The following is a 24,015-nucleotide window of genomic DNA, read 5'->3' as shown; positions in this document are numbered from 1 at the left end:
ATAACTGCTATATTACACTGTATATCTATTAACAATTTTGATATTGACAGGTTCTGATTGATATAAAAGAAAAAAGCAATTACCTGCTGCCCTTCTGTACCCTCGGCAGTTACCATAGCAACAGAGTGTGTCCCTGCTGAGGAGATGACTGCATCATGAGCAGGGACTGTGATAGGCGTGCCATCCTGCGTTACCATTGTGATGGTGTTGCCAATGGCTTGCATGTCAGCTTGAGATATGTTGACCTGCAATACAATGTATTTTACAAATCAATGTTACTTGTTACGTTTGGCAATCTTTATTTAGAACTAGGCCTAACCCTTATATAAATCCACTCTGTGGGAGCAAATAAGTGTTTCATATTTTAGAAAGAGGTCATCAGAAAAATTGAGTATTTCTTGAATGCATTTTCTCCTCTCCATCTCTACTGCCAATTTAGACCTTTATTTTTCTCTCACCTGACTATTTGCAGTACCACTTCTTTTCAGGTATCCAGTCTAACCCTTCCCTAATCATCCTCTACCCTGAACCTTTCTACCAAAACAAATTTCAGTATGCTCCTTGCTTAAATCCCCAGTGACTCCCCATCACTACAGTTCAGACTTCTTACACAGCATTCATGACCTCTCACAACTGGCCTTTTGCAGCTTCTCCGGATTCTTCTTCCACTACTTCCAAACCAGCCACTGGCACTCCAGCCACAACTAACCATTTGCAGTCCCAGACAGTGTCATATTCTGTTGTGTCTTCATGACTTTGCCTTCCCTTCACTCTATACCTTGAGAACTCATGAAAACTTTTCAGGATCCAACTGAATGGCCATTCTCTATAAGGCCTCCAAGATTCCTTCAGGAAGAATCACTTACTTCTTCCTCCAGACAGTTGCAGCACTAAACTGTATGCCCATCTTTATGAGAAATTATTGTTCATTTTTTTAGGAGTGTCTCTCTCCTATTAGACTGATACTTCCTTCCTATGTTCCCCACACTAGGTCTACCAAAATGTCTAGCATTGGGTAGATGTCCAATAAATGCCTGTTATTTAATTGACTAAAAAATGAAATGGGAAACCTAATTCCTGAAGGAAATGGGAAGGTTACATCTACAGAAAATACAACATTGTGGTGGGGAAAATTGCTGTTTGGAAGCACATGAAGAGGAATTAAACTCATTCTATATGGTCTGAGAGGACCAGTAGATGATATGGCAGTAGGTTCCTGTGTGGTAAACACTAGAATTATCCAAGAATGGAACAGGCTACCTCTTAAGAAACAAACTGCCTCAAGTATTTTAGGGCTGCTTTGAAGGGAATTTCTCCTGTATAGGGAGGGAGGAAGGCTAGAGCAAATGACCTCCAGAGGGCTTCTGTCTGTGGGGAATTAATGATGTCAAAAGTGAGGGGGAGAGAGATAAATGGGATGGTACAAGAGCTTTGCATTTTCCAATTCTGAGTACGTTCTACCTCCTAGCTAACATCACATCTTAACAGTTATCAACCACAAACAGCAGATTAATCATGGGAGGTAAAACTCTGAGAGAGACAGGGGTAAGGAGAGAGTTCTCCAAGGAAAAGGCAGATATAGGGAGGTAAAGAGCCCCAGAGGCCTATTTCCACCAGGTACTAAGACAATCTTAGCTAGAGCTTAAAAATGAAATAAAGTCTGAATTGTTTTAGGCTAGTGGCATCTAGAAAACAATAACAAGTTTGACTATCAAGAGAAGAACCATTACATTGCTTTTCCTGGGAAATCAAGATACCTGTTCTATTAATTATGTGACGCTCCCATGATTCCCTGTAGGGAGAGTGCCACACTTTGGAAATTTTACAGGTTCGCCCATCACTAACATCCCAGGGTCTTTTAATGATGCCATCATCACTCAGCCAAGGCTCTGCTGATTTCTCAATCTCACCTCCTGGACCCAGTCAGCCACCAAATCCTATCCCTTCTCTGAATTGTGTTTCACATGAATCAATTACTTTCCAAGCTCTCAATTTCACTGTGGTTCCGACCTTCATCCCCTCACCTTTGAACTATACCACAAACACCATCTGAGTTCTACAGAGTCTACAAACCTTCTCTCTACTAATCTCTCTGCATGTAGACTCTTAGCAGGCACCTGAAAAACCTCCTGGAAAGCTAGCACTGCTACAAGCTCAAGTCCAAACTTTAAGCCCTGATATTCAAGGATTTCCTCAACTGGGACCCAACCTGACTTTCAAGCCCACGTTTAGAGAAATATCATTTAACTTGTTTGGCTTTTGGTACATACTTACATGCTGAGTCCCATCCTGGGATATGAGTGTAACCTGTTGACTCAACCCAGACTGGGTTACTGTGGCTACTTGTGTAGACACAACATCATCCCCTTCTACACCTGTAACATATGTGATCTGGGGCCCTTTAAGGACATCTTCACCTTGACCTGTTTAAAACAAATGAATCATTTATTTGACCAACCAAGATGTTTCGAAAACAGAGGATATTTTAAATATTATAGAGAAACTTATACAAATTAAAGTGTATGTATTATAGGCCACATAATGAAAATGGTTTCCAGCACCTCCTTCCAATTCTTCTACCTCCATTTTTGCAAAGTCAAACCAAATCAAAGCAGATGGAACCAAACATTTCCACATCAGAGTTAAGTGTTCTAATTTTGGGAGACTTCTCTTATTCTCTTAGTTGGAGTAATTACTATGCACGTATGTTGGGGCAGGGAAGGGGGGAACTATACAGGAAGACTGACTGGCAAATAACCCTTCCAATATGGCTATTTCTTAGTCACTTAAGAAGCTGTTAAAAATGATAAGACAATCTTCATAAACATTAACCACAAATCCGAATGGTGTGTAAATGCAAACTATTAATACTAAGTTACTTATTCTTTAACACAAGTGATTGACTGTAAGTCATCAGTACTCAATGACATCATTGTGTAAAGACAATATAATGGCATGTTATCTGGTGTAAGGTTAATCATTTAGTAAGTGACGGAACAGGAACCACCATCCACTGCTTTATTTCAAAAAGAACCAGCAAATAAACAGAAATTTCAGCAGCCTGCTATTGCTACACTTGGCAACCAGGAAGATTAACGACCCCTCTCTTTTTTTAACATTTTCCACCTCTCATAAAGGCAAAAACAGGGTAAATATACATTATTTTCCCTCAAAGGAGGACTTTATATGCTAATTTAAGAGTACTTCTCCAAGTCAGTGGTTGATGCACATGCTCCTATGGCTATTGCCATCCTGGTGTAGCCTCTGTGGACGTCATCACTTCATTTTCTTGTTCTATTCCCCAGCTACTATACATCATTACTCTAGTAGGCTATAAAGCTTAGGGGATCATATATATATATGAAAGAAAAAGCATACAAATCCATCCCTATTCTTGGAAAAACAATCTTAGTTTAGTTTTCTTGGTGTTTTTATTAAACCATTCTTTTTTTTTTAATATATCTTTATTGATTTCAGAGAGAGGAAGGGAGAGAGAGAGATAGAAACATCAATGATGAGAGAATCATTGATCGGCTGCCTCCTGCACGCCCCAGACTGGGGATCGAGCCCGCAACCTGGGCATGTGCCTGACAGGGAATCGTACCGTGATCTCCTGGATCCTAGGTCGATGCTCAACCACTGAGCCACACCCAGCCGGGCTGTTTAGTTTTTTAAAAATACCAGAATGTAGCCCAGCCGGCAATGCTCAGAGGTTGAACATCAACTATGTTCCAGGAGATCGTGGTTAGATTCCCAGTCAGAGCACATGCCTGGGTTGCGGGCTCGATCCCTGGCAGGGGGCGTGCAGGAGGCAGCCGATCAATGACTCTCTCATCATTGATGTTTCTATCTCTCCCTCTCTCTTCCTCTCTCTGGAATCAATAAAGACATATTTAAAAGACAAAAAACAAAAAAAACAGAATGTATATTATATTATAGGCAATTTTCTTGAGTACAAGAAATTCTGACCATCTGAAATATCAATACTTAAGGAAGAGACTGAGGAAGCTTACAAATTTACTTCATTTAGGAGGTACTCAATGAAACATTAAGACAATCTATAATTTGTTGGGTTTTTTTTTAAGAAAAATCACTTCATTTTTCCTATTTACTTATGCTGAGTTATTTAACTGAAATCATAGAATGTAGTTCTCTCAAATATTTTTTCAAGAGTTTATTCTTAATGAAATGAATGTTTTGGTTTCCTACAATACTACCTAACAGCACATGAATCAGCTACGTTTTTTGGGAGTTGCTTCACTGCTCTTATGATTAAGATCAACATCTTTAACAGACCCCAATAATCTAGCTGCCCCGCCTGGCTCTCCAGCCTCATTTCGTGCCACCTTCCCAGGCAGAAATGACACACTGGCCAGGCTTCTGTCAGTCTTCAATTGACTTCACTCTCTCCAACCTCAGGGTTTTTCCCATGTGCCATTCCCTCTATCTGAAATGTTTTCTGGCCTTTGCTCCCTGTTTCCCCTCCCCCCAAACCCTGCCTCTCCACCTAGTTAACCCTCTAGATCTCTCCAACAGTCACTTCCTCAGGGAAGCTTTCTCTGATGTCCAGACTAGATGAAGTCCCCTCTTATACATCCTGAAGTACTTTCTTTGACAGCACTTATCACAGTTCGTAAATTATATGGTTGTGTGATTATTTGAATGAAACTTTATGATTTAAGAAAATACTATGAATCATAAACTATGTTCATTACTGTTGATTCTCAAACACAGAGAGAGATATACCAGACAAAATCCTCACCTGGGGGAGGCTCAAAGAAGGCTTCCTGCTCCTCCTCGATTGGCTCCGTGTCATTGTGGGCGGTCCGTTTGTGCATGGCCAGCGTGGAGATCTGCTTATACGTCTTCCCACAGTGGTTACAGTTGTAAGGTTTGGAGTGAGTGTGAACAACATGATGTTTATACAAACTGGAATATTCTGTAAACCTTTTGTCACACCCAGGGACTGTACAAACATATGGCTTTTCCCCTAAGTAAAGAATAGCAAAAACAAAACAAAACAATCAACTTTTACATGTGCAGGCATAATCATTCCATACCTATGGGGTGGGAGTAGGGGAGCCTATAACGGTAAAAAGCAGTTGCCAAATCCCTTTCATGAGGCAGATCACAAGAAAAGACTCCCTAACAATGCTTTTGGTTTGGTTAGAAATGTAGGCTGCACCTTCAGTGTTGTCCTGTGTCAGAATACCACTTTTCCCTTAATTTCATGGGATGAGAAAATTAAGGATGGAGATGTTGCCCAGTTTAACTCTAAGCTTTTTTGATAAAACTGTAACTTGCCTATAACTGGGTAATCTGGATATGATTAATGATATCACACTAATAATGACAATAATAAATGCAATTATTATTATAACTAATGCAGTTCACCCTAAGGATTTTATAAGGATAATAAAAAAAGGATTTTCTAAAAAGCTTATATAGTTTGGGCTCTTTAGTAAATCTAAAAGAACATACACGTTTCATATTAACTTCACTTGACTTTTTTTTTTTTTAATACACTTGACTTTTTAAAAAAACAAACAAACATATCTTTACTGATCTCAGAGAGAGGAAAGGAGAAGGAGAGAGATATAGAAACATCAGTGATGAGAGAGTCATTGATCGGCTGCCTCCTGCAAGCCCCTGACTGGAAATCAAGCCTGCAACCCAGGCATGTGCCCTGACCGGGTATCGAACCTCCATCTCCTGGATCTTAGGTTGATGCTCAACCGCTGAGCCACACCAGCCAGGCTTCACTTGACTTCTTACATCCATTCAAAAGTTACTGAATATTCACTAAAACAACTAGGCAATCCAAAGGGAAGTAAAAACTATACCTCTTTTTCCATGAAACAATTTGAGAACCATACAGGCAATATAACCATTTTTAGAACCGTTTATTATAGAAAATTTCAAACATACATAAAAGTATAGCAAAACAGTGTAATAAACCCCCACACACCAATCACCCAGCTTTAACTATCAATTCATGGCCAATACTGTTTCATTTCTTCACTACACGCTGCCCCCCCCTTCCTGCCCTGGACTATTCTGAGACAGCTCCACATAGCATTCCATTGCACCTATAAATATTTCAGATTGTGTGAAAGACAGATCCTTTTTTAAACAAACAAAATTAACAATAATTACTTAGTATCATAAACTATCTAGACAGTATTAATATAAGGTGGTGGTGGGGAATCTAAAAACTGAAAGCAAATTGGGACATATTTATTTAATTGTGGTATACATGAATACTTTAAACCACACTGAGGGGGTTGTGTTGAGGGAGAATGAATAAACTAAAGTAACTCATACACATAATATTGACTAATGCTCAGTCTTAGACTAAGTAGTGGTGAGGGAGGGGAACTGCAAACAAATCTTCAACTCTACTTAGTAGGCCTGTTTATTGCAGTAGTATAGGTAAAGCGATTCCGAAACTATTTTAGATGTAAAAAAAGACTGAGCAAATAAGTACATGTGTCATTGCTGTTGGAAGCCAGGGCTCTTGCTGTGGAAGTAGGGACATACAAATATGGAATGGGGGAAGAAAAAATGAGCTCTGCTGGGTGAATTGTATTGGAGGTATACTGGTGTAAACTCATAATTTCTAAAATGTCCTGCTTTACTCTCATTTTACACTTTCCTTGGGTAACTGCATCTTTTCCCATTGTTCTAAACAGTAAAATGATCCTATGAATAGTAAAATCTCAAACTAACGTAATATAAATCTTGGACATAAAGTAAATGGAGATTGCCTTCTGTCTTCTGCCTAGTCCCATTCTCAAAGCAGGGCAGGTTCAAGTTCTTATCTTGGTAGATGGCTATGGGGCAGATGTGGTGAAAGCAAAGCCAGGCAGGGCAATGGGCAATTCTAACTCAGAAAATTGGCCCTATTCATATTTAGGCTGGAGGATAAACCGCCACAAGGTGTCACCAAACCACAGTCAAGGGATAAATGGACCAGAATTGGGCTTTTGAGCTCCACTACTGGTTAGCGGCCTACCTCAACTGGGTCATCTAATCAACCTTACAAGAAGGGACTGCATTGATCTTTACACTCCACTTACTGCATAATGTGGGTGTTTACTGTTTCATATATTTGATAATCAATAGCCAATCTGTTCTCTGTGAGTCTGTTTCTATTTTCTTAGTTTTTGTTCACTACATTCTACATATGTGTGAAATCATACGGTACTTGTCTTTCTCTGACTGGCTTATTTCATTTAGCATATGCTCTCGCAAATGGTAAGATTTCATTCTTTTTTTTTTTTTTAATGGCCAAGTAGTATTCCATTGTGTAAATGTACCACAGCTTTTTTTTATCTATTCACCTACTGATGGGCACTTGGGCTGCTTCCAAATCTTGGCTATTGTAAATAACACTGCAATGAACATACAGGTGCATATATTCTTTCAAATTAGTGTTTCAGGTTTCCTCTGATAATTCCCAGAAGTGGAATTGTTGGGTCATAAGGCCGTCCTGCTGTTCTATAAGTGCTTCTATGACTCCAGTCATATGGAGTGAACCAATGTTCTCCACATTGTCACATTTTTTTCATACCTTTGTGGCTTTACCCATGACATTTCCCCTGCCAGGAATACCCTCCCTCTGCCTAGCAAACTTTAGGACTCAGTCTAAAAGTCAAATTCCCCTTTAAGCCTTCCCGGAATGCTTCTCCCAGAGATGGCTTACTCCCCTCTCTACTCCCACTGCATCTTGTTCGTGTAAATGGGAGACACACTGCACTTTGCAGCAATTATATATGTCTTATCTCTCCCCAACGCAACTGCCCTTGACAATGTCTTATCTATTTCTGTATCTTTAATGCCTAGCAGGGCAACACAGAGCAGATGCTCAATAACTGTTGAATAAATGAATGTATAAATACTAAGGTGAAGTTTTTTTTAAGTTGCTTAATCCCTCTCCACCATGCCAAGTGGTAGGAAGGAGGGAAGAGATGACCTGGAAATGGTTTATGGAAGAGGTAGGAGTTAAATTGACCCTTGAAAATGAGAAGACTAGCTCTTTCCACCTAAGCCATAGGCATCTCTCGGGACAACTGGCACCAGCACCACAAGACCAGGGCAAGAAAAAGTGCTCCACAAGAAGCAAAAATATAAACTGGGATGCCCTGCTGCCAACACTAAGATTAGCCCCTGCTGCATACACAAAGTCCAAGTGCAGGGAGGAAACAAGAAGTACTGGGCCTTGAGGCTGGACGTGGGCAATTTCTCCTGGGCCTCAGAATGTTGTACGCAAAACAAGAATTACTGCTGTTGTCTACAATGCATCCAACAACAAACTGGTCCGTACCAAGCACAAGTAAAGAATTGCATCATGCTCGTTGACAACATACCGCACCTACAGTGTTATGAGTCTCACTACGCACTACCCCTGAGCCACAAAACGGGGGCCAAGCTGACTCCTGAGGAGGAAAAGACTTTAAACAAAAAACAATGAAAGAAAATTAAGAAATATGATGAAAGGAAAAAAAATGTCAGAATCAGCAGTCTTCTAGAGGAGCAGTCCCAGCGGGCAAGCTTCCTGCACACATCGCTCCAAGACCAGACCATTGTAGCTGAGCAGATGGTTATGTGCTCGAGGGCAAGGGTTCTAGCTGAAGAAACTAAGGCCCAGAAAGGCAAGTAAACCCTCTTCCCTCCTATCTTAGCTCATGTAATAAAGGTGTTTATTCTTTAAAAAAAAGTTAGAAGACCAGGAAATCAGAGACTTACCTGTGTGTATCCTTACATGGTTTTTATAATTGGTTGCACTGGCAAATGCCCTTCCACATCCTGGTTCTGTGCAGTAATAAGGTCTTTCTCCTGTGTGTGTCCTAATATGCACTTTTCTGATATTTGATGTTGTAAAGGACCGACCGCAGCCTTCGAAGTGACATTTAAAGGGCCTTTCCCCTGAAAATGCAAAGGAAATAAATTAAATGGTATAAAAACACATAGAAAATTAAAATGTCTTATCCTTCAATTCTGTTTAGGGTCCTGCTCAACACTCTAGCCTTCCTGTATGTGAGTTTCCCTTTCAGATTATTTTCCCCCCCTCCCTCCTATAAACAGCATCTTCTACTCCAAACTTAAATTTATATCAGGAGCCCGCCGGGTGTGGCTCAGCAGTTGAGCATCGATCCAGGAGATGGGGGGGGGGGGCATGCAGGAGGCAGCTGATAAATGATTCTCTCATCACTGATGTTTCTCTCTCTCTCTCTCTCCCTCTCCCTTCCTCTCTCTGAAATCAATAAAGATATATTAAAATAAATAAATAAAAACCACACAAATATGTGATATGCTGAATGAATACCAGCAAAGGGTCACAATTCTGATGTTTTGAACAAATATTAATGGAACTAGATTATGGTTTTATGTAACTTTTATACAAAAAGTTGGCATTATATAGCAAATCCAAATAGTATTTGCAGGAGCTTGGAAACACTTCTGATACAATGGATAAAAGTAAGTTCATGAATGAAACAGAAGCACAGACCTACAGCTTTGCTCCTGAACATTATAATGTAAAGCCAAAAGTTAAACTTTAATGGCTGGAAGAATCCTCCATGGAAATTTGCTAAACTATTTCAGAATGCATAGAAGTATTGGGAACAAACATACTATATTTACAACATCTGAAGTAAATCTTAAACAAAGTTATCTTATGCTATGTTACTTAGTCAACAGCTTATAATAGCATTTCTTATCAACAGTTTCTGAAATTCTTCCAGCTCTAATCCAAAGCAAATAATTACCTTTATAAAACCAATTCCACAACTAGTCAAGTACAAGGAAGAGAGGGGAGGAGAGGAGATAAGAACAAAGTAGCCTTTTAGAAAAGGAGAGGAGAAAACCTAAAGGGGAGGAGAGATGGTCACAAGGAAGTAACAAGATTTTCTTTCTATGGAGCTGTTAGGGGCTCAGACACTTTTTCTTAACAGCAGCTTAGTGCATGAGAAGCAATACTAAATTGAGAGGCAACTGAGCGCCTGAAGTTCTGGTCTCAGTTGGCCTACTAAGTAGATGTGTAATCCTAGGTAAATAAGCCTGTTACTTAGAAATCCCTTTTTGATACTGGTGATCTAGGGCCATTGTTTATCTTTTTTGGGACACTGACCTGTTTGAGAATCTAACAAAGTTATGGGCCCTCATTCTGGAAAGAAGCATACATGTGCAAATGGCAAATTGCATGGAATTTCAGTTTAAGAGAACCCTTGATGATGACTCCCTGAAACTCTTCCGGAGCCTCCTTCCCCAAGACCCCTCCCTAAAGGTAAGAACTGCCTAGACAGATCTGCTCACACCAGTACCTGTATGAGTTCTGATATGTTTCTGTAGATCTCCTGAAGTTTTGAAGGATTTAGTACAATTATCTTCTGAACACCGATATGGCTTTTCTCCTGTATGAGTTCTGACATGACTTTTTAATCCATAACCTTTAAGAAAAATTTAAAAGAAATTTAATTACACAGGCCCCTCTAACCATGCCCATTGAGATTAAGCTATTGAAAAATATAGTAAACACCAAGGATATAATACTAGGCAAGCACAACAGGATAACTATTAAAAATGTACAAGAGTATGACAGGACTTCATGCTGAAAATTCAATAGTTTCATTTCTGTCTAGAAGAGGTTGTGTGTGTTTTTTTATAGCACCCCAATCTTATTAGATGTTCATAACTCATAATCCAAAAGCCTGAAGTGGAATTGAGATGTGGAGTGAGGAACAAAGTGGAAGTCAAGATGCCTGGTAACAGTCCTGGCCCTGCAGGATGTGTCCCAGTTCCCTAAGGTCTGTACTGATGTTAAATTCTGTGTCAGCATTTAGAAAGCAGGGTATGGAGTGAAATATCGAACAAAAGTAGGCAGAAACAAATCAAGCCTGAGGAGAAAAATGGGAAGAGAGGGAGAGAGAAAGAGAGGCTAGAGCTAGCGGGACAAGAGGTAGCTAAGGGAGAGACTGAAAAATTGGTCATTGTATGTATGCTAATTCAGACAAAGGCAAGGGGTCAGTTCTTGCCTCTGGCCTATTTCTGCTTGACCCCTAAGTGAAACCCAAAAACAAAGGAAATTCATGTTTTTACCTGTTGCAAATGCTTTCCCACAGCCTGGATGCTCACACTGATAAGGCCGATCTCCTGTGTGTGACCTCTCGTGAACCTGTGATTAAAACGCAGTCATGATTCTATTTCCTTTAGGCATTCCTCAGGTAGATGGTCTCAACATAGACCTATTTTTTTTCACTGCTGAATTATTTGTTGTTTGTATGTTATTTTTGGGGGGGGGGGGGAAGATAGCTTTTCTTTTCTCAAAACTACAGTCCAGTAATTCTCAATATAGACTAAAATGTTCTATGTTTAAGAAGTACTCATTTTAAGTAAGAAACAGGAAGAGTGGACGTGTGAGTTTTCCTAAAGTGCTCAAAGGTGTCTGTATGGAACATATACATGGTGAGAGCTAAGAGCAGAGTGTAGGGAGAGGCTACACAATGTACGGTTGAGTGGGGAGGCGCTCTGGCTGGTGTTGCTCAGTGGTTAGAGCATGGGCCCTGCACACCAAAGGGTCTCAGGTTTGATCCCTGGTCAAGGGCATGTACCTGGGTTGTGGGTTCACTCCTTGACCTTGGTTTGGGTGCGTATGGGAGGCAACCAATTGATGTGTCTCTCTTACATTGATGTTTCTCCCCTCCCCCATCCCTTCCTTCCACTCTGAAAAAGCAATGAAAAAAATATCCTCAGGGGAGGATTAACAAAAAAGGTGGGGAAAAGGTTGGGGAGGCTGCTGCTTGCCTCAATCTAATGCAAAGCTTCACCACTGACTAGTAGTGTGGCCATGACACTTGCCTTCTCTAAGCCTCAACATCCTCTCTGTAAAGTGGCGACATAAATAGTATGTACCATAGAGTGCTCCTGTGGCAAATGAATGATCATGACAATGGCCAACCTTTACTGAGCCTCTACCACCTGCCAGGCCATTCTTTTTGACACTTTACAGGTACAGTTTTATTTAATTCTCACAACTACTCTACAGGAATGTACTTTTTATCATCCAATTTTACAGATAAGGAAAAGGAGGTACTAAGAGGTCAGGTGACAAGTTAGAATTACACACTGGTAAGTAGTGGAGATGGGCTCTGGACTGCTACTCCAATATGCTAAATGCATACTTCCTGCCACACTGTAGGCTTTTCAGTAATTGTTAGCTGTTATTTCTGAGTCATGGTATGTCATATTGAGCAGCAATGAAAGTACTTGGCCTGTATATTTGGAAGACAGTAAACTAACACCAGCTTTTGCTAGATTTCAGAAAATCACTGATAACAGACTGATTACACACACTGCTCATATAATTATATAAAGTTCACATTTGACAAAAATGTATTTAAATACATAGAGTGCCTACCATGTGGCAGTAGGGAGACAGAGATGAAGTAAACATAGTCCAAACCCTCAAAAGTTGACGGTTTCTAAAATCTGCATAGGCTTTTATGTGTCTTTATATGAGTGACAGTGTGTGTCTATACCTTGATAAGTGGGGGGAAACAATGGCATTTGAATCCTACAAGTATATCATGCTGGCATTTAATGTCCTAGGTACTCTCATAATTAGATTCAGCATTTCTTTATTTATACCTTAAGATGATGAGCTGTTGTATATAATTTTCCACATCCATCATATTCACATCGAAATGCCTTCTCTCCACTCTGTTGAGATTTAGCAGTTACTCTGGTTGCATGTCCTTGTAAGACAATCTATATGAAACAAAAAGTATGATTTAAATTATTTATAGAGATGAAATTACTATTTTCATAATAAAAATAAATAAAACTGGAATGTAGGTTTCCAGACTTACGTCATCATTTTACTAAGATTCTATCATGCTGAACCAGGTTAGGCTAATTCTGGCTAACTAGAATTCCATGGCTGAAGTCAGTGACTCTGGATGAAGTCGAAAGGAGATCCACGAGGAGGTACAACTAGAGCTCACGGATCTACAGTAGTCCCCCCTTATCCACAGGGGATACATTCCAAGACTCTCAGTGCATACCTGAAACCGTGGATTGGACCAAACCCTATATACACTATGTTTTCTTCTATATATATGTACTTATGATAAAGTTTAATTTATAAAATAGGCACAGTAAGAGATGAACAATAATAAAATAGAACATGTATAACAATATAATATAATATAATAAAGTTATGTGAATATGGTCTCTCTCTCTAAATATCTTATTGTACTGTAACCACCCTTCTTACGACAATGATGTTGTGAGATGATATAGTACCTTATTAAGTTGAGAACTTCCAACTTTCACTTAAAGGAAGCACTTTTTGGCTTCTCTTTGGCATATTTAAATTGTCGGCATCACTACTCTTGCGCTTTGGGGTCATTATTAAGTAAAATATTATTAAGTGCTTGAATACAATACTATAATACAACGACAGTCTATCTGATAACTGAGACAGCTACTAAGTGACTAACAGGCTGGTAGTGTATACAGCGTGGATACACTGGACTAAGGGATGACTCACATCCTAGGCAGGATAGAGCAGGGCAGTGTGAGATATCATCACGCTACTCAGAATGGCACACAATTTAAAACTTATGAATTGTTCATTTCTAAAATTTTCCATTTAATACTTTTGGACTACAGTTGACCATGAGTAACTGAAACCGCATTTAAGCAGGGAGTACTATGTTGCCACTCTAGAAAAATCAACCCAAGTATCATCTCCATTGTATGCAGGTATTCTTTGACATACTCAAGGGATATATCTGTATTTATCTACATCTATTTATATTCTAGGACATGTATCCTAAAAACAATGTAAAAAGCATTTCCAACTTAAAATGATAAATTAGAAATGGTGGCCCTGCTGGCGTAGCTCAGCGGTTGAACATTGACCTATGATCCAGGTGGTCAAGGTTCGATTCCAGGCCAGGGCACATGTCTGGGTTGTGGGCTCAATCCCCAGCAGGGGGCCTGCAGGCAGCTGATCAATGACTCTCTCATCATTGATGTCTCTATCTCCCCCTCCCTCTCCCCTCCTCTCTCTGAAATCAATGAAAATATATTTAACAAAAAGAAAAAAAAGAAAAGAAATGGTCCCTGCCTTAGTAGGGCTCTCATTCTAGTTAGTGAAATTGTCCTATAAATTAGGGATTATAACAATATAACAACTGCTATCACAGCAGTCCATGCAAAGTTTTATGGAGAACAAAATTGGAAAGTGGGAAGAGATGCAGGTTAGGGTGAACTGTTTATTTTTTTATTTTTATTTTTTTAAAAATATCTTTATTGATTTCAGAAAGAGGAAAGCAGAGGGAGAGAGAGAGATAGAAACATCAATAATGAGAGAGTCATTATTGCCCTGATTGGGAATCGAACTCCGATCACCTGGATCCCAGGTCGACGCTCAACGGCTGAGCCACGCCTGGCTGGGCAGGGTGAACTGTTTAGAGGTAATGATGGAGCCCCAGAAAAAGGATCCACAAACTGCAATGGGCAGGGGGAAGTTGGTTCACCTGGTCTCCAAAATTGCCTTAGATTCCAGAACACAGGCTTCATTTCTGTGATATTCATTTCTGTGATATTTCTATTTCTTCGGTGCTACTTTGCATCCATATGATGAATCCTGACACCTGAGGTAGTTTGAGAAAGCTACTAATACATACTGTATACTTTTTCTGAATTGGTAAGATTTTCTTAGAAAGGTAGTGAGTGCCCTATTCTTGCTTTCATCCATAAGAGGGCTTAAAAATGCTAAGAGAAAGAGAATTTTATATAAAAATGTAGCTTTACATACCTGCATTTTTTTCTCTTGCTCGTTTTCTCCAATCATTCCGGTACCTGTTATACTTTCACTTCCATCAATGGACACCTATAGGAATAAAACAGAGCTTAAAAAAGTTTTACATTTTGATAATTGTTTAGGTTGGGTGATAAGTACATGGAGATTCATTATTGCTTGTTTCTGTGTGTGAAAATTTTCATAATAAAAAGTGTGAAAATAACCTTTCAAATTATATGAAAGATATATATTCAATGCAGAAAAACCCCCAGCCCCTTTGATGTAAAACTTAATTGAGACTTTCCTTCTTTCCCAATCTCTAATTTCTACTTCTTAATTCATAAGTAGTTCTACCTATATTTTATTATTTCTCTTATGGCACTCAGACATCCACTCATCCTCGAATATAACTTTTATAAGTTACATGCCACCCATTTCTTTTCTATAAGCTCTTATCCCATCCCCTTATTTTTCTTCCTATTATTTCTTTCTATACACACTTCAGATAAATGCTGATCTTCTCCTTGATGCTGTCTGGTTTTGACTCTGAATTGCTAGTTTCTTACCAGATAAAGTATACTTTTTTGTTTTCTTTTAATGAAAAATAAAGAAGGTTGTTCTTGACATTGTAAAATGATGTACCTTTGCTGCATACTGTTCCAAAGCACTGATGGTTTCAGGGTCAATCGTGGCATCCCCAGTGTGAAGACCTGCCACTGTACCATCAGCCTGAATTGCTAAGATGGTATCAGACTGTGGGACTTGCACTGCATGGTGGATGTAAGCTGTGGTGCCATCTTCCAGCTGAACTGCCTGTAACGCGCTCTGGTCATAACTATCTGAGGGAGTGGAAGAGAATGACATTAAATTAAAGGGATTCTGATAAAGTTACATATTTAGTCTCTAATCTAGTGCTTATTATGTGCCAGTATCTGTTCTTAGCATCTTAAACACTTTAACATATTTAATCTTGGGGATTGAGCATGCAGCACAGATATGTGCCCTTGACCAGAATTGAACCCAGGACCCTTTGGTTCCCAGGACCCACACTGTAACCACTGAGCCAAATCGGCTAGGGCTAAAGTTACATATTTAAAGGAAGAAGGGAATGAAGTTTTACTGAGTAGTTACATGAGCCCTGGCCCGTGTGTTTTACATGTGTTATTTCATTCAATCCTCACAATTCTGTGAGGCAGGTATATTTACCAACCCCACTGTACAAATGGAAAACTGAGAAACTTTACTTGGGGAAGTAAAGTCACTTTCCTTAGGAACCAGGAAATAAAACTAATTAACAGTGAAAAAAACAAGGATCAGAATTTGTGTCAATGTTACTCCAAAGTCCATGGTTTTTTCCCCCTCTAAATAACCACACAAAGCTATCTATATACAGCGTTGTAAAATAGTAAATCTATCCAACTAAAATGAACCTATGATTAACTCCCACTGCTATAGAAATTTTTTTAAAAGATTATTTATTTTGACCCGGAAGGGGCATCCGGCCCCGGCTGTATTGATGTTTTCCAGCCGCCGCTCTCACTGCGACTGAGGGAACCCTCGCGGAAGGATGGTGTGCGAGAAATGTGAAAAGAAGCTTGGCACTGTTATCACTCCAGACACATGGAAAGATGGCGCAAGGAATACCACAGAAAGTGGTGGAAGAAAGCTGAATGAAAACAAAGCTTTGACCTCAAAAAAAGCAAGATTTGATCCATATGGAAAGAATAAGTTTTCCACTTGCAGAATTTGTAAAAGTTCTGTGCACCAACCGGGTTCTAATTACTGCCAGGGCTGTGCCTACAAAGAGGGCATCTGTGCAATGTGTGGAAAAAAGGTTTTGGATACCAAGAACTACAAGCAAACATCTGTCTAGATGTATTGATGAAGTTTCTGGCTTTCTGTGATTTTGCTGTTTTAAATTTTCAAGGCATATCATAGGTTTTCAAATTACAAAATAACATGTTTTAAGACAATTAAGTTTAAACCAGGGAAACTGATCCATTCTTTTGCTCTGTAGAAGTTCTGAATAGCGGCAATGTAACTAGTCTGCCTTATAAGCATCTTACTTAACTAGAAGAAGTGGCAAATTTAACAACAAAAATGTTGTCCCAGTTCTGTATGCACTTTTTATTTAACATTAAATAAGAATTATAATTCTTAAAAATAAATAAATAAAAAGATTATTTATTTTTAAATTTATTGATCTGTAGAGAGAGGAAGGGAGAAAGAGAGAAAGATCAACTTGTTGTTCCACTTATTTATGCATTCATTGGTTGATTTCTGTATGAGCCCCGACTAGGGATCAAACCCACAATCTTGGCTTTTTGGGACAATGCTCTAACCAACTGAGCTACCTGGCCAAGGCTAAAGAAAAATTTCAGCACTTACTTTTTCTCATCTTTAATTAAACAAATTTACTTATAAATTTAAATATTCTAAAATTTAAAAAATTTCCCTATATGAAACAATCTATATAAAAGAACAACAAAATTTTTTTTTTTTAATTTCCCCTTTTGGTCTCACAACTAAGTAGTCTTTTTAAAACATGTTATGTCATTCTATAATAAAATATTTTATAAAGTAATAACAATAGCTGGCATTTACTAAGCATATACTATATGACAAGCATTGTTCTAAGTGCTTTATATAAGTTTGCACATTCTGTCATCACAACAACCCTATGATGTGGATATTGATTATAAGCCTCATTTTACAGGTGATAAAACTGAAGCTTAGGGAGGTTAAGTAATTTGCTCAAAGTCACACAGCTAAAGAATAGCAGACCAAGATTTGAACCCAGATAGTCTGGCTGCAGAGCTGTGCTCATTACTCCTATGCATTCCACCTCAAACCCCTGGTCCTCTCCACACAAAGTGAAAAAGCGTTAATATTTTGGTATATTTGCTTCAAATATTTAAAATTTTTTATTTAGTTTTAACTAAAGATCAACACAATAGGCAAAGAAGTTATATTTAACAGGAAGAAAAAAGTTAACAATTTAATTTCTAAATATTTAACCTCATTTTAAACACAGACTCTATTTGAAGTCCTCCAGGGAACCGGGGTTTGCTATTCTGAACTGTTATTGGACAGCTCAAATTATGAGAAAGTTTTTCCTTAGACTGTGCCAAAATCTGCCATCTCGTACTTGAGAACAAGCATAATTCTTCTTTTACATGACTGCACTTCAGTAATTAAAGGCAGGCCTTATTTTCCCCACATCCCCATTTCTTCCTTATTTTATTCATATTTCCAAAAGTATTTTACCTTTGGAGGTATGGTGAATAAATGCTGTAGTTCCATCTTCTAACTGCACGGCTTGACCATCCTCTAGCCGTAAACTGTCCCCTGCTCGAGAACAATGCTTACATTTAGATCCCATGTTTTCTGATAACACAACAACCACAGAGTAAATAAATCATTAAACACATTATAAAAACTATACTTGCTTTATGGGTCCTTGAACATTTAAGTAATTTCAGTAAAGCTGCTCTGAACAAGTGTTTAATGGCAAAAAGATACTAAGATACTTATTTTAGGAATACATACCAGGGGATAAGAAGAACTGAAAGAAGGAAAAGAAGAAAAAAAATCAGAGACATGTAGGATTTAGCTCAAAGAATAGAAATATTTACTCAGGACCATTGCACGTTTATCCAGAGTGCAGTCCAGTAACTTCTATTATTTTTGAAAGAAAGTCTCAATTAAGTTAAAATGGTCTTTGGCTGCCCTATGTGACATCTACTGGTCTTCTCTTTCAGAGCAGGACAAGAGATCAGGACCAAGTTTAAATCGTAAGAGGAGCTGGAGGAAGCAAATACTGAAGTACGAAAAGCAGGAAGGTAAGCAGCATGAAATACTTACTGCTTTTAGGTATGGGTACATGTTGAACGTAGGCAGCAGAACCGTCTTCCAGCTGAATAACCTGGCCATCTATGAGTTTTCCATCTGGAACAAAATATTTTTGCCAATAAGTTTGCATAAGCAGAAAACTTAAACTTTATACAATTTCAAAATGATATCAACTATAAAAACATACACTACTTAAGATCATGTTCATCTTGATTCTTCCCTCAATGTTCTGAGGCAATTCAATATCACATCCAGTGATCCTACAGAAAGCAGAAAATCCTCCCTCAGCCATCCTTCCTCCCCTCCAATTTTCAATTAGACAAGTTCAAGAGGAAGAGTGGCTCATCACAGCAGGCTACATGAGTCAAACCTCTATATACCTTTTAGAGCCACCTAGGAAGAGTAACTCTGACCAGGGGAAGCTGAAGCTGGGAAGAATAGACGGGTATGTCAGTGTTTGTGAGGCCAGCTGTCATTCTGATCCCTGGGGGCATAAGTCCCCTGACTATGTATATACCTGCTCAGTAGGTTTCCATAAAAACAAGGAGTCTGAGAACGAGGCTATTTCTTGGAGCAAAGTAAACACTGATTCAGAGACAATATTATAAAAGTAGAACCAAATATATGTTATTTCTTAAAAATATTAAATAATAACTTGAACTAAAAAAGGAAGAAAGGTCACACTAGAATTAGGTTGGGGACACTCCTCCTTCCCTCACTAATTTTGATACCCCGTAATATCTTCCAAATATCTCAAAGGGTGCCCCCAAATTATTGAAACAATATTTAAGTTAAACTGAAACTTGAAAAGTACCATATGCAGTACAGCATCTTTAGGAGGGACTGAAAAGGGGTATAGCTGCTAAGTGCTCCAACTGTGAGGTTATTATACATTACTGGTATTAACCAATGGGTTGTATATGAGGCACGTACCTTTAGAATTGTGCTGTATATAAGCGGTAGAACCATCTGCAAGTGTTACTGCTTGCAAGCTTACACCTTCCATATTTTCTAAATTGTCACCATCTATTATAAAAAGACAGTTATTTTCTTCAGATAACTATCATATGTACACGCTGTTTAAATCAATTTTTTTAATGAAAATTAGGCAAAAGGCAGACTGCTTAACTTAGTCTCAAATGGGATTTCTCCTAGTATTTACAAAAACATTTCCCTGCTCTATTGTACCCAGCACCCACACCAAGGTAAATATGCTCATTGAAAGGCTTAGCTTTGGGTTGTCTTAGGTAAACAAGAAGAGGGAAATAAACACAGTGCTGTGTGTTTTCATTTTTCCTTAAGATAAATGATACTTCCAAACCCACATGATCCCTCCAAACAAGACTGCTCACCTGCCACAGTTACTGCCTCTGTCAGGCACAGGGTAACATGCTGAGCCTCCATTCCTCCTCCAGGAAACTCTGTCATTCCCTGAGAATCTCGATTTATTTGGGCTAACAACATTTTTTACCTTGAAGAAAAATATAGGCACTTGAAAACAAAGAACAATGTATATGAAATAAAAGCTACAAAGAATATTTATGAACCATAAAAAATGCTAAGAAGTAAACAGTGTTTGAAATAAGCTGAAATTTCACTTAATATACAGAGTAAGAGTACGAACCCAAAGTCCAAGGTGTGCTTTTCATAATTCATCAGTAAACTATTGAGCACCCTAGCAATATTGATTAAAATTCTAGTAGCTAATGATACTAATATCATTTAATAATATTAATAATACTAATATATTAAATAGAAAATGATAATGATAACTAACACTTTCATAATACTTACTATATGCCAGGCATTAGGACTAATTCAGTTAATCCTCCTAGCAATCCTATGAATTAAGTACCATTTTATCTCAATTTTGTAGATGAAGAAAATGAAGCTCAGAAAGGTTAAATGACATCCTTAACTTCACAACATAATAAATAGCAAAATCTACTTTCTAACCATTCAGTTCAAAAACTCTTATATAAGCTACTGGGTTATCTGTGACTCCTAGAACAGTCCTTGTATCTGGGCCTCTGAACACTGCTATTCATACCATCTAGAATACTCTTCCTTCTCTCTTTACTCAGCTAAATGTTTTCGGTCTCATATTCCACCTGGCATTACACATGTTTGCTATTAATGCTTATTAGTAGTTTTAAGTTAAATGAGAAGAGATTACACAGCTCTATGTCTCTGTCTTATTCACTATTTTCTCCTACTACTAGCTTTTTGGGGTGGAGTAGATTACATCTGGGTAGCTCAGTTGGTTAGAGCATTGTCCTGATATGAGGTTTCGGGTTCAATCCCCAGTCAGCGAACATTCAAGAATTACCTGATGAGGCCCTGGCCAAGTGGCTCAGTTGGTTGGAGCATCATCCTGTACCCCAAAATTTGCCAGTTTGATTCCCGGGTTGTGGGTTGGATCCCCAGTAGGGAGACAATTGATGTTTCTCTCTCATCGATGTTTCTATTTCTCTATCCCTCTGCTTTGCTCTCTCTCTCAAAAAAAAAAAAAGAACCACCACCCTGGAGAACCACCTGAGGATTAGCTGGACAGAACTCCTATAATTAAGAATATAAAGAAGAAGCCAGGTGGAGACTGAAAACAAAACAAAACAAAACAAAACAAAACAAAACAAAACAAAAACATGGGGAAAAAACCCTAGAATGATTAGGAAAACTTGGAACCACCTATCAAAATTTTAAATGCAAGTCTTAAACCAAGTAATTCTTCTTGGAATTTATTAAACAGATACTCTCTCAAGTGTTCAAAATTCATTGTAATATTATTTATAATAGCCCCAAATAGTACAATCTAGAAGTTCATCAATAAGGACAGGTTAAATAAATTATAGGACATCCATAAATGAAACATGGAGACATTAAAAAGAATAGATCTATATGAAATGGTGAAAAATATATCCAAGATACTGAGAAAAAACAAATTGCATAAGAGTATACATGACATGACTGTGTGGGGGGTTAGAACAAGCCACCCCAAGGTGTGCCTCAGTGGTATGCAGATTACTTTGAACTAAAGGCAATTTTAGTTTCAGGCTCAAGAACTTGAATTGGGGCCTTGCCCATAATAAGAGATTATCAGAGATAACCTCTTTTGATCTATGTATAGGGCAACGACCCTTTGAAGCCCCCAAGGTACACTGCCTCATTCTTAGCTCAGGATGTCTTATATACCTCAATCCCCTTTTCTACCTCTGAATCTCTCATGCATGTGAGGAGCTCTGACTCTCTCATGTTTGTGAGGGTATGTATTAAATTTGGTTATTTTCTCTTGCTAATCTGGTTCTGTTTATCAGACAAGCTAGAAGAATCTTGAGGGTAGAGGAAAGTTTGTTACTCCCCCATAACTGCATTAATTTTTAAAAAATGTATATAAATACCTGGCTGGTGTGGCTCAGTGGTTGAGCATGGACTCATGAACCAGATCACCATTTCAATTCCTGTTCAGGGCACAAGCCGGTTTTGGGCTCGATCCCTGGTGGGGGAGGAGGGCACAGGAGGCAGCCAATCGATGTTTCTATCTCTCCATCCCTCTCCCTTCCTCTCTCTCTAAAATCAATAAAAACATTTTAAAATGTATGTAAGTATCTACATATGCTTGTGTACACATTTAAAAATTCAAGTGGTTACCTCCCAGAAATGAGACTAGGAGACTGAGGGTGGAGTGGGGAAGGAACTTAATTTTTACTGACACCTTCTGTAAGTTAAAAAGAATTTACCTGATTACATCCATGATTTAAAAAAAAAAAGTCACTATAAACAGAAGCATTAATAGAGAAAGCAGCATCTAACTTTGCCTCTGGGATGCAAAGACCAAGACATGTAAACTTGGGCACAAAAAGATACGTAAGCACTTCCTAGGGGTAGAAAGGGCAGTCTCAACACAGGGAACAGTCTTTAACTGTCACTGGCCCCTCACTACCAGATCTCAGTCATCATTTGAATCTTATAGTATTTGCTGTTGTTTGGCTTGTAGCGCAGTCAATCTGAATTACAATTATGTTTTCATCACAATATATTTCATCTACATTTTGGCTTTAGAATTTGCTGGCGTGCTAAGCATTTGGTTTTTTGTTACTGTCTTGCATGCTATGCATTTGAATCCTGATCAGTTCCTGGGCAATTAACCTGCTGCTGAGCTTCCATTTCCTCTTTTGTAAAAATGGAAGAACACCCGCCGACAGGGCTATTTTAAGAATTAAGTGAAATAACATATTTAAAGCCCTTAGCACTCAAGATGTACTCTTGTGCCTATTTCCTTTCTACAGGTCAGAAAAGTGAGGTTTATAGAACCTTGTTTTTGGCAGAAAGGACTCAGATTCCTGATATCTAATGCTCTTCTCTCCTCTTACCAGTCCTTTAACGCCTACATCCAGTCTGCCCATTAGACTATAAGCCTTTTAAGGAACGTTCTGTGTCCTCTGGGTCTCTGAAATTTTGACTCCTAAGATTATATGTTCTATACATATCTAATGTGTTAACATATCTCATGTTGCAGAGTACTTTACAACTGTCCTCCATTATATACATCCAGCCATTCTGACCTAGTTCCTAGTAACATACCTAACTCTTCCTGCTTTTACACATACTGTTTAGTGCCACCTCTTATCTGAAATGTCCATTCTACCACCGTCTCCTTATTCTCTATCACGGAACTCTATCTCCTTCACTGGAGAATTTCACTTATCAGAATTTCCAAGTGAACTCTAACTAAGTTCCATGGTGGCAGGGCTCCTTACCTGTCCTATTCACCCCTGAATTCTTAGTGCCTGCAGGAATGCCCGGCACACAGTACATGCTTACTAAATATTTGTTGAATAAATGAATACAATTTGTATGCTCTTTTCATTGTGCCTCACTTTTCACAATATGCTACTGTATTTTGTGTATATAGCATGTATACATTGTCATTCATTTTAATGATTCTAACTTCTTGTGACCATTACTTCATATTACACAAATCTCTGTATTTTCAGTACTAGGTCAAATGCTTTCATTATTACTTAACTTAAAAATGTGTATAAATAGCACATTAACATCCATCTTATGGCATATTATATAGAGTACTCAAAATACTGTATTATTCTAGGAACTACAGATATCTTATATTTTAAAAGTTAAAGAGGTGGGTACTTGGTAGGTTGATAGACTGGGCTTTTGAACCAGTCATAGGTTCAAGTCCCAGTTTTGCTGCTTAATAGTTGGACAAATTAAACTTCAGTTGACTCACGTGCAAAATAGGGATAACAACTCCAGTACATGACTTAGGTTTGTAGTGAAGGTAATAAATTCATGTACATATGTAAACCACTCAATAAATAATTCAATTCAGT

At 38.4% G+C, this 24,015-nt stretch overlaps 1 protein-coding gene and 2 pseudogenes across 5 annotated transcripts in view; 2 read left to right on the top strand and 1 right to left on the bottom strand.

Annotated features, from left to right (window-relative positions):
* ZNF143 (zinc finger protein 143) overlaps window positions 1–24,015 on the bottom strand; it is a gene marked incomplete at its 5' end in the record, with an annotated part of 32,287 nt that overhangs the window by 5,359 nt on the left and 2,913 nt on the right. Inside the window, 13 exons of one of the 3 annotated variants that reach the window (XM_081155217.1) lie at window positions 84–245; window positions 2,275–2,423; window positions 4,763–4,990; window positions 8,749–8,928; window positions 10,326–10,451; window positions 11,101–11,176; window positions 12,649–12,768; window positions 14,828–14,902; window positions 15,455–15,651; window positions 18,080–18,163; window positions 18,677–18,760; window positions 19,598–19,690; window positions 20,017–20,118. In XM_081155217.1, the coding sequence (XP_081011343.1) occupies window positions 84–245; window positions 2,275–2,423; window positions 4,763–4,990; window positions 8,749–8,928; window positions 10,326–10,451; window positions 11,101–11,176; window positions 12,649–12,768; window positions 14,828–14,902; window positions 15,455–15,651; window positions 18,080–18,163; window positions 18,677–18,760; window positions 19,598–19,690; window positions 20,017–20,118 (1,676 nt within the window). Of the gene's footprint in view, window positions 1–83; window positions 246–2,274; window positions 2,424–4,762; window positions 4,991–8,748; window positions 8,929–10,325; window positions 10,452–11,100; window positions 11,177–12,648; window positions 12,769–14,827; window positions 14,903–15,454; window positions 15,652–18,079; window positions 18,164–18,676; window positions 18,761–19,597; window positions 19,691–20,016; window positions 20,136–24,015 lie in introns of all 3 variants that reach the window. The other 2 variants (XM_081155216.1, XM_081155215.1) reach the window with 2 other exon arrangements.
* LOC308564902 (small ribosomal subunit protein eS8 pseudogene) lies at window positions 7,943–8,634 on the top strand (annotated as a pseudogene). Its single transcript has 2 exons — window positions 7,943–7,997; window positions 8,051–8,634. The product of its transcript is annotated as a small ribosomal subunit protein eS8 pseudogene (transcript).
* LOC308564481 (cysteine-rich PDZ-binding protein pseudogene) lies at window positions 16,369–16,699 on the top strand (annotated as a pseudogene). Its single transcript has one exon. The product of its transcript is annotated as a cysteine-rich PDZ-binding protein pseudogene (transcript).

The sequence above is a fragment of the Miniopterus schreibersii genome (genome assembly GCF_964146895.1).
Source record: "Miniopterus schreibersii genome assembly, chromosome: 12".
NCBI lineage: Eukaryota > Metazoa > Chordata > Mammalia > Chiroptera > Miniopteridae > Miniopterus > Miniopterus schreibersii.
The sequence above is the reverse complement of the archived record's forward strand: the minus strand, read 5'-3'. Positions and strand labels throughout refer to the sequence as shown.